The sequence below is a fragment of the Elgaria multicarinata genome, chromosome 15 (assembly GCF_023053635.1).
Source record: "Elgaria multicarinata webbii isolate HBS135686 ecotype San Diego chromosome 15, rElgMul1.1.pri, whole genome shotgun sequence".
In the NCBI taxonomy this organism is placed as follows: domain Eukaryota; kingdom Metazoa; phylum Chordata; class Lepidosauria; order Squamata; family Anguidae; genus Elgaria; species Elgaria multicarinata.
The window spans coordinates 30321663-30336021 of NC_086185.1; the positions used below are offsets into that span (position 1 = coordinate 30321663).

The 14359-nt window shown below is 42.3% G+C and overlaps 1 protein-coding gene across 1 annotated transcript in view; it reads left to right on the plus strand.

Moving 5' to 3' along the window:
- The first annotated feature begins 262 nt into the window (after positions 1 to 262).
- ATP7A (ATPase copper transporting alpha) overlaps positions 263 to 14359 on the plus strand; it is a 38625-nt gene continuing 24528 nt past the window's right edge. Inside the window, exons 1-6 of the mRNA XM_063141957.1 lie at positions 263 to 330; positions 2866 to 3006; positions 6047 to 6533; positions 8476 to 9216; positions 10861 to 11082; positions 14098 to 14261. Of these exons, the coding sequence (XP_062998027.1) occupies positions 2887 to 3006; positions 6047 to 6533; positions 8476 to 9216; positions 10861 to 11082; positions 14098 to 14261 (1734 nt within the window). The 5' untranslated portion in view covers positions 263 to 330; positions 2866 to 2886. The remainder of the gene's footprint in view (positions 331 to 2865; positions 3007 to 6046; positions 6534 to 8475; positions 9217 to 10860; positions 11083 to 14097; positions 14262 to 14359) is intronic.

The following is a 14359-nucleotide window of genomic DNA, read 5'->3' on the forward strand; positions in this document are numbered from 1 at the left end:
TGTCTTAAAATTTATTTTGATTACCTAGTCACCTGAATATGTAGTGTGAAAAACATATTACTAAAATAGCCCACACAATAATAGATTTCAGAGCGATTTCTGATCATTTTCTTTCGAATAGGAAGAAACCAGCATGTTGACAAAAGATGACAAAAACAAATGGGAATTTAAGCAGAATCTGGATCAAGGATCAACAAAGTCTTGGTAGCCAAGTTATTTCTACTAAGCGATGGGAATATAGAAAAAGGCTCCTAATCATATGAAGGATGTCTTCTCTTTCTGCTGAGGAAATGAACCGCCTCCTGCTTCTTGCAACTCATATCAGAATTGGTACCTCACAAATAGTCTTTCTACTGCCTTGAAATAGCTATTTGTTCATGTTAAATACTTGAACTCTGTCATTGCTCGATTAACCTCTTAAGGTAACATTTTGAGTGAATACAGCCCAGATGTTTATTTTGCTCCTTGAGGGATGATCCTGTCTTTTTGTTTTGTTGCATGCACTATAAATACTAGTGTAAGCCCCATGTTGCCATGGGGGGCTAGTAGTTTGAGAATGATTGGATAAAAATATGTTTTCTCATTTCCATTCTGACTGAAAAAACTGTACAAATTTAAAATAAATCTGCTACACATAAATCGGCAAAGCTGAAAACAAAAAAAGATGATCTTTTTAAAAAGAGCATTTACCACAATGCACAGAGTTCATTGGCGGAGGACAATTCCCCACCACCACTAATGTCAATGGTTTGGGGGCGGGGTTGAAGCTCGGTTTCCCTCATTTCAGAAGCCTCCCCTGCATCACCACCCACCCAAAACTCCCAGAGTGCTTTGCACTCGCTCGCTCACATGGCTTTACCTCAGCTCCTTGTCACTGAGCCCAGCCTGCTTGTAGCACAGCTCCAGCTTCATCTCTGGCCGTAGCTTGTCTGCGGAGGCTGCTTTCTTAGGCCCAGCAGGACGCATGTTGGTTCTGGGCAATGGTGGCAGCAGTGCAGTGATGGGAATAAGAACAGCATCATGACATTTCTGTTGCTAGAAGAATAGGAAACTGTTCGGCACAGAGCCAATAAACATAGCATTTTACTATTAAAGCTCAGGCTTTGAACTTATTCACAGTTTCAAAATTTTCTGCATGACTACACTCCTCAAGTTTCAATTTAAAACAAAAATAAGTAAAATTGGCCTGGTAGATCTCAAGTAATAAGCCTTACACTACTGTATTCTTATATAGATACTTGTTCCCAGAGTCTAGTTCACATTATTGTTGTGTTTTACACTGGAGAAACACAAGGCTTTGGGGAAGTACACATATAAAGCTGACTACTTGATCCAGCTAGCGAAATGTGAACTGCACTGACAGGCACCGTTTTGCGCAAATAAATAGACCCATTTAATTGGAAATGCCGAGGATTGAGTCTAGGGCCTTGTCAATCACAAACCACGGAATTATGGCCCCTCCCAAATTATAGAAATTGGCCTAGGATAATTTATTAATGATATTTATGTGCAACATAGAAATCTCAGTCCAGTACAGTAGTAGACTTCATGTTTAATCTGATCAGGTGTGGTTTTGCAAATTGCCAAGCATCTTGTAAATACTTCAGGAACTTTATTCTAATGGTTATTTATTTATGAGATTTATGCCCTACCTTTTTATTAAAAGATTTTCAAGTGTGCTTACAGTAGATAGCAGTAATAAGTCTATATATATACACACACATTACATATGAGCACCAAACCCACACAACCCTGAAGGGAAGTGGACTCTGGTCCTCAGGGCCCAGAGTCCGTTTCCCTTCAGATCTATGGCTCCAGGGTAGCTACATGACTTACCTTGAACCGGGGTGGGGGTGGGGGAACAGTTCAGATTTTTTCTCTGCCATTAATTTTGTTGTCAGGCTCTTCTCCCTCCACTCCAACCACCACACCCAGAACAAAGGGAAAACAATACTGATCCACCTCACACAGATGCCATGATGAAGATAAAGTGTAGCATTTTAACAACCTGTTTCCTAATGACTCTGTACTATTTGTTTTGGAATTACTGTAAACGAACTAGGTCATATGTGGGTTGCAGAGGTAATGATACATTCCATAATTATTTTTTGGCTCAGTCTTCCAGGAGTTTCCACATACTGGTGATCAAAAGCTCATATTTGGAAGGAAGGTGGGGGTATTTTTTGCAACAATATACTTCAGGCTCCTACTCATTAGAATTAGTCCCCAAATAGCTTGGGGCCAGGTTACCTGAAGGATCCTTGCCTCCTATATATGCTTGCCTGAGCCCTAAGATCACCTTCAGAGGCCTCTGAGAACCCCTGCCAAATAAGTGAGGTGGGTGGCTACCAAGGCCTTTTCAGTGGTAGCATCCCAGTTGTGGAATGCCTTCCCCAGAGTGACTCACCTGGTGCCTACATTATGATCTTTTTGCACCAGATGAAGACCTTTTTATTCTGCAAGGCCTTTAAGTCCTTCAGTTTTTTAAAAAATGTGTTGTGTTTTTAGACCTTTACACTGTTGCTAGTTTTACTCTGTTTGTTTTTTACTTTGTTTTTATTCTCTTTCAGACTTTTAAAGTTTTTTTCTTATATTGTATTTTATGGTTTTGTGAACCACTTCAGCTATTGAGTGATTTAGAAATGTATTAAATGAATAAATAAATCCTGCAAATGTAATGCGATACATGGGGGCAAGTGCTTCAAGAATTTCTGTAGCCATTTGTTCATCAGTGACATAAAGTCTTTATTAAGTTTAATGTGGATAAGTGTCCAATGTTTCTGGAAACTTTTCTGAGACCTGAGTATAAATACCACTCCTAGAATTTTTTCATTTCTGCCATTGTTTTTCCTTTATACCTTACAGGAATGTGAAGCTATAAATAAAATGGATCCAATGTCGGGGGCCAGATCAATTGTTATTTCTGTGGAGGGAATGACATGCAATTCTTGTGTACAGACTATTGAACAGCACATTGGAAAATTAAATGGGGTGCACTACATTAAAGTAAGTAATTTTACATATTCTTACCAGATTAGGGTTGCATAGGATGTGGCAGAGAGGTGGAGGTTTTTTGCTGGTATCATTTAGACATCTTCCTGGGTTCTTACACCACTTACTGGGCTGGTTGTTCACTTTGGACAGGAAAAAAGAGAACATATTTAATGCAGTTTCAGAAAGCCTGCATTTTGGTTATCCTACGTGTAATTGCAATTAAATCAATCAATGTTATGTTAGCCAAAGGCAGAACAGAGAAGCTATGATAATTTAAAAGATTAGGTTTCAGTAATTAGATTACAGTGGTGGCTTCCTGGTTTGTGTTTTGCCTAAAGGAAATATAAAATTTGCAGGTAATGTAATAGACTTTTGAATGGCAACAGTTTGCCCTTTCACAAATTGAAATATTGAGAGAAGAACCTAGCCTGCTGAAAGCAAATCAGATTTCAGATGTTTGTCCCATCTTTTGTGAAAAGCCAGTGACGTTAGCAGGGTTGTGGTGCTAAAAGATCAGTTAAGAAGTTCCTTCTGCTTATTCTTCTTAAAATCATTCATGGAATCCTTACTCTGTGGAGGTCTTTGAATTATCAGTGGGGTAAAAGAACCCATCATGGCTTCTCTGCGTGCCGCACACAAGAATATGATTTGCTTAATTACCCGTGATGCAGCATAGGTTGTCGTGTTGTCCAAACCCGGCACAGCAAGGTTGGCTTCTTACCTTAACCTTTACTACAAGCCATGGGTTGTGGCATGGATAAGAAACTACCCTTGCTGTGCCATGTTTGGATAACATGGCAATCAACGCACTGCACCAGGTTCGGACAACATGGCAGCCACACACTGGGTTAAGTGTATACCTTGCAGCTTCCTGATTATGCTTAACTGATTATGCTTCTCAAATAAACTCATTCATAGCTAACCAAAGCAACCCTCATGGCCGTTCACTGGTCAAGTAATGACTCTGAATATCTCCTTCCATCTGTCCCCTATTCACCCCATTTCTAGCTAACTGGTCAGTATGATGCCTTCAGCAGGATTCATAGCATTTACTCTACAGGTTCATGAACTTTATTCCCCCAGGTCCATGAACTTTTATTTGAAGAAACACATCTTATTGAGATCAGAATAAATTGTACTAACTGGGGCTGTTTACACAACCCACAGTGGGGCTGTGATGTATGCATCTGCCATTTTGAATATGCAACTCCTGCTTGGGAGTTTTGTGTCATGTGAACCCAGTGAGTGTGGGTTATGCAAGGGTTAAACAATCCTCACATAACCCATGGTTTTTTCCTAAGTTTATGCAAGGATAACCCTTGCATAGTTCATGCTTGCAGGGTTTGCGTGACATGATGACCCCTGAGTGGGGGTTCAGCGTTCAATGTGGACACCCACGGGCAGTGCAACTCATCATGGGTTAAATAATCCAAGACGAGCTTCAGACTGTTGACCGAACCCAGTCATTCTGAAACGATATACGTTTACTCTTATGATTTAGGCAGCCATAGAACCATAGAATACCACAGTATAAATATAGGCTACTAATAGAATGAAAGGAGACAAAGTATACAGTGATAGACAAGAAGGTTTACCAGAAAAAAAGGAGTGGCAAATGAAAATTGTGATTTGGCTCTTACGTCACTGCTGCAATTCCTGGGTTGTTTAACCCAGAAATTGCTGGGGATGAGTGAAGTGATGAGCATACTACCTGCCATGTGCTTCTTTCTATTTTCAGTTAACAACCCAAAAATGTCCTGTTCCTGGGTTGTTTCATGATGTGCAAACCCAGAACTCTGGGTTATTTATGGGCTAAAGAGCCCTAAATTAAACCAACAGTTTCTCATGGTTTGTTGATCTATTAATTCTCAGTTGTTTAACCCATAACCCCGAGTTTCTGTGTTCACATTTTACAGTTCCTGGGTTGTTGATTAAAGTGGAAATGGCTCACACACAACTCACACTACCCAGGAATTGCTGCCAAGACATACAAAGCATTTCTGTGCAGAACACTGAATGTCCACCTCTTGATCCCCAGTTAGATCTGCTCCATCCCCTGTGGCTTCTAGGACTTAACATGAGACACATCTTGAGCTTTCCTCCATCATAAGGCTTGCAAACTGCTTATCTTTAATAGGCATGGTCATTCTCAAGCTGCTAAACTATTCCAGATTCACAGCAGTCTTAGGGGTGCATGGCTGTGTAGAGCCTAAACCACCTTCAGTCCCTTTTGCCACTCTGTTCTCTGTTTCCCCAGATACATATGTGGACCTTGGGTAGCTTTACTAGAAGACTCCCTCTCCTTGGGCTATCTGCCATCCCTGTGTAAATGTGAAATGTTTGTTCTTGGTTCCTTTGATTTCTTCTCCAACCTTGATCTGTTTTTTCCTTTTCTATATCAAAAACGCTTGTCTCTTTCCTGGCCCTTCATCTGTTACGTCTACTTCTAATTTATTAAAATATTATTAAAATATTTATGCATATAACTTAATTATTCTGGAATTCACTGTTTTCCTCTTACATGGGAATTCCATATCCAGATTTATTTCTTCCTTACCCCGTCTAACAGTTACATGTCTGAAAGTGCGACTGAAAAGCAGGGTTTTCTTGATTTTCTTTTAGCTCAAAGCATTAAATGTAACTGAGTGTTCCGTATTAGCTAGCTATTTAGATTTCTCTGTGCACAATTTAGAGATTAGTATAATCTTTGCTGTCAGGACTGTATGTGGATTGTAATGTACACGTGAGGGACTCTGGAAAGTGATGTATGAGAAATATATACTGTATTATTGTATGTGGGATTCTGAAATCATCTGGCCAGTTTTATTGTGGCTCACCTTGCAGCCAGTCATCTTGTTTTACAGATAAATCCGAGTTAATTTGTGGTTTCATAGGTACAATCTTACACTTCTTTCTCAACTGAATGAAATCACCATGCAAGGTGTCAGTATAATAAAACAAAGCTGCCTGATACGTTAATGCCACCTTAAAGATATTTTAATCTTGCTTTGGCTAAGTTGTCTGATGTGTGCTTTTTTTCTTTTCCTGCAAGGCTTCACTGGAAGATAAGAATGCAGCCATTATTTACAACCCCAAAGAGCAAACTCTGGAGTCACTACAGGAAGCTATAGATGACATGGGGTTTGATACTGCTCTTCCTGATGCAAACCCACAATTTGTTTTACAAGACACCATTTTTCTTACAATTCCTGCACAGTCAACTTTAACATGTGAACAGATCCGTACCAACCTCCTAAAGACCAAGGGCATTTTGGATGTGAAAAACTCCTCTGACAGAAAATCTCTAGTTGTAACTTTTGTCTCTTCTATTATAAATGGCAAGCAGGTCAACCAAATAGTACCAGGATTAAGTTCAGATAATGCAGTACATGAGAGAAATCCAGGAACGTTTGAAGATTTGAGTTTATCCCAAACAAGTGATGTGGTGAGGATGAAAATAGAGGGGATGACTTGTCATTCCTGCACTAGCACCATTGAAGGGAAGGTTGGCAAACTGCAAGGTGTCACGCGAATTAAAGGTAATGAAAAATGTTTAGAGAGTTTGGGTTTTTTGACCTTAAGGGTTTTTCCTGCCTTCATACATCTTTAAATAATTTCCCATCAGTTCTCCAGTATTGCTTTCCCTACTGAAACTAGGGGCATGTCTACATCGGGCGATATCCCAGGGATCGTTCCTGTCTGTCCACATGACACACAGGGCATGCTGGGAGGGGAGACCCCTGCATTTCCTCTGGATAGCGCCATACCCTTTCTTCACAGCTTTTCCCGCGGTTCCAGGACAATCCCGAGGACCGTGGATGGTGTGGCCGCCCACCCCGGCTTCTTTCCTCTTCCCTGCAAGTAGCAGGGATCATCTTAGGGAAGGAGCCAGGGTTCAGGCTTTTTTTCTTTTTCTTTTTACTTTTTCGCTGCACTCCACCTCCTGTATTCTTAAAAAAAATTGGTGGGCTCAACGTCCTCCTTCCTCCCTGGACGTCACGCGCCACGTGTGAACGCAGGAGGAGGATCTTGCGATCAGCATATCGCGAGATCCCCCCCCCCTGGAACGCCAGGAGGTGTAGACATGCCCTAAGCTTAAGACATGTTTAGCTGAACTGAATCTTTCCTCGTTTACCTGCTCTTCTACCTTTCCTGTGTTGAATTCTAATTCATAAGCTTATTGTTATTCTAATAAAGCATCATGCACATTGATGACGCTATAGAACTAATCATTCCCACTAATAGCAAACTATTCATTTGGAAATGAAATAAAGCCACCCAAAAGTAATGTGGTGATTTCTGCAAACTCAGGATTCTCCTTAAAAATGAAGAAATATATACATTTGTAAAAGAAAAGAATATATATATATATATATATATATATATATATATATATTAGCCAAAATGCTATGTGAGCTTCCCAGAGGTACTAATTGCTGATGGTAGTTGGGTCTATTTTGGGGGCAGATGGTCTAAATAAACCAGGTCAAGCAGATCAGTTTAAGAGTCAAACTAGATGGTGCATTATTCATGCGATTAGCCATTTCATGGTTACTACTTTTAATCAGTTACGAATTGTGGGAATAGCATCATAACTGGTTTGAACCTGGTTCAGAGCAGTTGAGTCATGGAATGTTAAGGGGTCAGTTGAACACAAACCTCTTGAAAAATGGAATATGGAGGGTATGGTTAGAGAGTGATTGGACCTGTTCATATTCTTGACAGCTTATAGTGAACCCTGGAACCAAACATGAGATCCTGCAAATAAAGTAGCTTTGATTCTCAGTGGTAGTGGTCACTGGGACCACCAGAAGTGGAGTTCCTGCCAAAATTGAGCAAAGCTATTTTAATAGGCAAAGCCTCACCCACCTGCTCACGTTGCATGATCACATTTACAGGAGTTGGGCTTACTATGATGCTCCTCCCACTTTGAAAGCTAAGTCCCACCCCTGCTGACATGTGACTAATTGCGGTTGCACACTATCACAGCAATGCTACAGCTCTGATTTTGCAGCCTTTCTCCACATGGCCTACAAGTGGCCACTGGCTTTTTTCAAGTGGGTAAGAGGATATTTTCCCAGCATTTATTGTTATGGGCAGCATAGCAGCATGCCATAGCGCTAACACTCAAACTGTTGTGCAAGTGGTTCAAAAACAACTCCAGAACAAGCAGAAATGCTTGTTTCTGGATCGGGATAGGTCAGAAGAACTTCTTTCTGTAAACTCTGCTGACCTGACCCATTCTAGAAATGACTGTTTCCACTAATTTTGGGTTGCTTTTAAAACCCCTAGCTCCCCGTAACGCTAGCACTGAGTCTAGCTAGTGCACGGTCAGTGTTGGATACTGCCCTAAGTTCTTTTGGACCACTACCATGGAGGCAGAAGCTACCTACAGAATACTTTTTGATATAGATATATACTGTATATATTTAAGTGGAATATCGAGAGAAACATACTAACTCTTCTCTGTTTTCCTTCCAGTTTCCCTGGACAATCAGGAAGCTGTGGTTATGTATCAGCCTCATATCATCACATCAGAGGAAATAAAAAACCAAATAGAAGCTGCAGGTTTCTTGGCATCCATAAAGAAGCCACCTAAACCTCTGAAACTCGGTGCTATTGATGTAGAGCGACTGAAGAACGCACAAACGGAGCACTCAGAAAGGGCTCTGCTAGAAAACCCAGAGCATGCACTCTGTTTAAAGACCATCACATTCCGGGTGGATGGCATGCACTGTAATTCGTGTGTCTTCAATATTCAGAGTAGCATGTCAGCACTCCCCTCAGTAAAGAGCATAGCTGTTTCTTTAGAGGAAAAATCTGCCACTGTTAAGTACAATCCCAGCCTAATCAGCATCAATGCACTTAGAAGAGCCATAGAAGCAGTTTCCCCAGAGACTTTTAAGGCCAGCCTTTTTGATGGACGTCAAAATGTTGAACTTTTGAACACCCCCAAATCTCCACTGGAAACTCCTCCAAAAACTGTCAATAGTACTGTGCATCATCCTCTAATGAACGTCACAGTGATCAATATAGAAGGAATGACTTGCAATTCTTGTGTGCAGTCGATTGAAGGAGTAATTTCCCAAAAACCTGGTGTGAAGTCAATATATGTGTCACTTCTGAACCATAATGGGACTATAGAATATGACCCAATGCTGACCTCCCCAGATGACTTAAAAAACTCCATTGAGGACATGGGTTTTGATGCATCCTTAACAGGTAATACCTCCATAGACATTTTTTTAAGGGCAAATGTGATTGCGTCTTTGAGAGTTTGCCTTCTCTGCATTGTGCAGAGCCATAGGATAAATTACCTCTTTAATACTGTTTTTGAGATGTAGCCTTGCATACTATAACTCAGTGGTAACCAGGAATTCCGTGCAGGCCAGTGAACAAGCCTGACAGAGGAGGGACAGTTCACCAGATCCACTTGGTAGATGGCAAGTGGATTTGGTGCTAGCCTCAAGGGGGCTGCCCTTCCTCTACAGCCAAAATGGAAATGTAGGCTACAGCGTCTTATCATGGTTCTGTTCTCCCTCCCCCCAACCCCAGGCTGGTAACTTTTGTATAAGGCTGATGAGATGAGGCACAGTGAGGCGGCAGCAACCCCAACTGGGGTCGGGGGAGATTTTTAGGTGTCGTTAAGGGAAGCAAAGAGGGAAACAGAAAGTTCTGCCTGGCAGGGCACGCTTCAGAGAGGTTCTGTACACAATAGGAGGTCGTAGTGTAGTAGCTAGAGTGTTGGACTGGTAGTTGGGAGATCTGGGTTCTAGTCCCCACCGGGCCATGGAAGCTCACTGAGTGACTTTGGGCCAGTCACAGACTCTCAGCCCAACCCACCTCACAGGTTGTTGTTTTGAGGGTAAAATGGAGAGGAGGTGGATTACTTATTCTGCATTGGGTTCCTTGTAATAGAGGAACAGGGAGTAGAAGCAGCTGCTGAACTTTGCAGCTAAGAATCTAGTGCCTGAATTTGCTCTTTTTCCCCCCCTCCTCCCTCCGAACCCCCTTTCTTTTGTGTCATGTTTTTTATATTGTAAGTCTGTGGCCAGGGACTGACTTAAGAGATATTTTTGTAAGCTGCCTTGAGAGCTTTTTTTGGCTAAAGGGCGGGATAAAAGTGCTGTACCAGGAGTGGAGAGAGAACAGTTTGCTTGGTTGAGGGGTGCGGGACCCAGTGGAATGTTGCTTTATGTACTCCCAAGATTCCAGGGTGGTGGGGGGAATGCTCCCCCTTTCAGCTCTATATATTTCTCCCTTAGTTAAACCATGTGGCTTTAGGTAGATCTCTCATGATAGTTCTTTTCTGTGGTGAAGAGAATGACCATTATTAGCCTTTGTATTGTAGATTCCGTGTATAAATTCAGCATCATAAGGTATGTGTTCTGATGTTGTACTGTTGTGATCAGGGTTACCAATAATTGGCAAACTCCTCTTAGCTCACCTCAACAACTACTGGTTTGCTTTATTTTTCATGCTTTCCTGGGAAATGTGCATATTCTCATTTTCCCCAATATTTTCTGATAAAACTAGGAATGGGCTGGAAAAAAACAATTTTTTTCCAGCCCATTCCTCAGCAATAACCTCTTCTCTGCTGCATCTACTGCTAGAAACAGAAATTAACTGGAAAAGATCCTCCTGTGTATCATTTCCTTGCTATGGAGCATGGGATTTGTCTCTTTCTCTGCCCTTCAAATTCAAAGTTGTCTGGGTTTAGTTTGAAAGAGGTTGGCGGTTTTCGAATAAGGACAGTTTAAATTTCAAGATCACCCAATGGTGAAATTGGGGCATTTAGTTTCCTCTAGGAGTATAGTAGTTGCAAAAGCTGTTAAATGTTTTGTGATCCTTCTTTTCTGTTCCCAGTACCACCAAGCACAGAACCTGTGGTGCTAATAACTCAGCCCTCACAAGAAAGACTGACACAATCTCAGGATAATAAACTCTCCAAAATAGAAACTCACTCCAGTTTATCAGTCCACAGTAAGCAGGATATAAAGGCACCATTGAAATGCTATATTCAAGTCAGCGGCATGACCTGTGCTTCCTGTGTAGCAAACATTGAAAGGAATCTGAAGAGAGAAGATGGTGAGAGATACTTTAATAAAACTGATTTAAATGTGTTTGCAAACATTGTAGTGATGCCTTATTTATCATTGCCTGACTGTTTAAAAACGAACTTCAAGTAAATACATATGTGGGCCCTTTGAGTATTCTGATTGTAAGATATAAAGTCTGGCTGACTTCAGCATTTTTGACAAGAGTGAAGGGATGGTGGGGGCGGGGAAAACATATGAATCCTTTGGCAGGAGAAGAGCAGATACCATTCACATTTTTGGATCTGATCTTCAGACAAAATCTTGTCTGTGCACTGGATTCCTTGTCTTTCTGTCTAGCTTACCTGGTGCATACTGCTTCCATTCCCCCCCCCCCCCCCCGAAGACTGGAGTTTATAAATTACGTTTTAAAGGGAGTTCAGATTTCTCATTGTACTGGAGTTTATTTCAAATCTTATTTTCCAAATTTGTGCAGCTTACATGACATGAGCAGAAAGGAGCAGGCGTTTCTTCCTCTTGTAGCAACGAATATCTGTTCACAGTACCATCAGTGTGTATGGATCTTTGCATGTCTCTTTCCCTGTCTGTTTCATTATTCCAGCAGACAGAAGAGCTGAACATGCCCAGCGTCAGGCTGTGCTGCTTTTGTCTCAGCCATTTCTAGTCCTGGTTTTGTGTCTGAGGCGGAAGACAGAAAATGGAATCCATGGTGCTTCACTGGCAACCTCTCTCTCTGCCCAGAAATAGGATGGTGCACAGGGGTTGACAACTTCATGGCTTCCAGTTGTTTTAGACTTCAGTTCCCATAAGCCTCAGCCAGCGTGGCCTGTGATGATGGGAGTTATTTTCCAAAATGACTGGAGACCATCAGCTTGCCAATCCCTTACTGTAGTGGCTGCCTTGCAATAAAGGTGTCCGGGAAAGCCGCCAAATGGCTTGACAAAGAAAGATAAGACCAGCCGGTAGCTAGGTAACGAAGGTGTTTATTTACAGAAGCTAAACAGTGCAGGGAAAGGAGGGGAAAACGGGGGTTTGACAGCAAAAGTCAAGGAACAGGAACAGTTCAAGGAGCAGGCTTGTAGAGTAGTCAATGTCCAGTCCAAAGTCAAGGGAGCATGGCAAAGAGGAGATTCGATAATGCAGTCCAAGTTCAAACACAGCCAACAGTCAGCGACAAACCAGTAACACAGTCCAGAGTCAGGGGCAACAACAGGCAAGACGTAGTCACAAACCGGTCCAAGGTCGAAGCAGGAATCCAGAGTAGGCAGACGTGGTCACGGGGTCCGGGAATCAAGACAGGAATCAGAATCCAGGCGTTCAGGAACAAGGCACGAGGTCACAAGATCCAAGAGCAAAGGCTTCCGCCAGAATGCTCAGATAATCTCTGACCACTTTGCAGGGCTCACAGCTGCGCTTTTATCCTTAGTCAGAGTGCTGAGTCATGGCCTCTCAGCTGATCCCTAATTGCCTGGTGTTTCTGGTGGAGGTGGCGAGACCGGCGTCTGGTTGCCTTCTCCGCCCACAACTGGCTGAAACCAGGCTTCTCTGCCTCCTCCTCAGACCTCTGCGGCTCCTCCGTAGTCTTTGCTGGCATCAGGCCCTCAGAGCTAGCAGAGGTCCCAGCTGGCCTTGGCTCTTCTCCCTGAGGCTCTGCCACAGTCTCTGCCAGTCCAGCCTCCTCACTACCTGAGCTGGGCTTCTCGGTACTAGGTCCAGCCTCTGCCACCTCCTCCTCATCTCCTGACTCCATCTCTATGCAGGGCATGACACTAGGTCTTGAGCAGGATCCAAGGATAGTGCTGCTGCAATAGCTGCCACACGGTGGCTCAGTTCAGACAACATGTTTCTCTACGGTGGTTTTAGAACTCCACGGTGGAGTTTTTACACTACCATTGAGAAATGTGTTGTCTGGAGGGAAAACTCTACCCCACGGTGGAGTTTTTTTTAGGAACGCTCCACGCTGAATATCAACGCTGTGCAGAGGAGAGTTCCTGCACAACCATTCTGTTTTGTGTTGTGTGGAGGGCTCCGTGGAATTTCCTGTTGTGTTGAGTGGACTTTTCTTACTGGCTACACAGTTGTCTGGCAAGAGTGTCGAAAGTAGGGAGTGCCGCTCTAGGAGAACCGCTGGGCTTGTTGCTTTGCAGCAATGGCTGATGGGATACCATCAGGAGGACTTGGGGAGGGGAGAGAGCGGAGGAATTCTCAATCAAACGTCATGATGGATTTTACTCAACAGGGAGTCACACAGTCACACAACAGTGGAGTTACAACATGTTGTGTGGGGAGTACCCCCTAAAAACACAACCGTTGTGTGGAGTTTTCCCACTGCGTAGAGAAATGTGTTGTCTGAACTGAGCCAGCGAGTCTGTGGTGTTCACTGCTTGGCTGCTGCTTTGAGGGCAATTGCTGCTAGCTCAGCTGAGAAGCAGATGCATGCATTTATATGGGGCTGTTTCCATGCAGTTCAGACTTCACTATTGTGTTGTGGTTCTTCTGCAGGTATGATGATTGATGCTGGAAAAAAGCAAACTTATATGAAGTCATGAAACCAGCAATGTTTTAGAATTTATAGCTTTTTAAAAAAACTGTTATTAAATTGCTGAATAATTACGCCACTGGCTACGTTCTTCAAATTATTGTAACGTAAAACTGACAAGGACTACATTTGGATAGGCTAAATAATATGCTGTATTCATATTTGTAAAAAGTATAAAATCCTCTTCACTGGTTTTTAAATTTTTACATTAAATTTGATTGTATATTCTGGGTTGTAGTTATTTATTCATTCCAACATTCGCTTTCTATGCAAATATTCAAGGTAGCTAAGAAATCCTTTACCTCTATTCTGGTTGGAGCGAAGTCCCTGTATTTGAAACAGTTCGTTCCTTTTGTTGTTGTAAGTAATGCCAAAGATATCCCAGACTTGCTGCTGTTGGCTAATCTTGAAGTAGAGGTATGTGATATATTCAGCTAAATCACTCCACTGCATGTTATGTTCAGCATTTCTTTGTTAATGTTACAATGTGCGGCTTTTTGTTTCTAGGAATATATACTGTACTTGTTGCCCTAATGGCTGGGAAGGCAGAAGTGAGATATAACCCTTCGGTCATCCAGCCACCAACTGTAGCAGAATTGATTCGAGAACTGGGATTTGGAGCTACAGTTCTGGAGAACTACGATGAAGGAGATGGCATCCTGGAACTTGTGGTAAACAGATTATATTACCTCCGTCTTGTCTGGATTGAGTCTCAGTTTGTTAGCCCTCATCCAGTCCATTACCGTGTCCAGGCACTGGTTCAGAATAG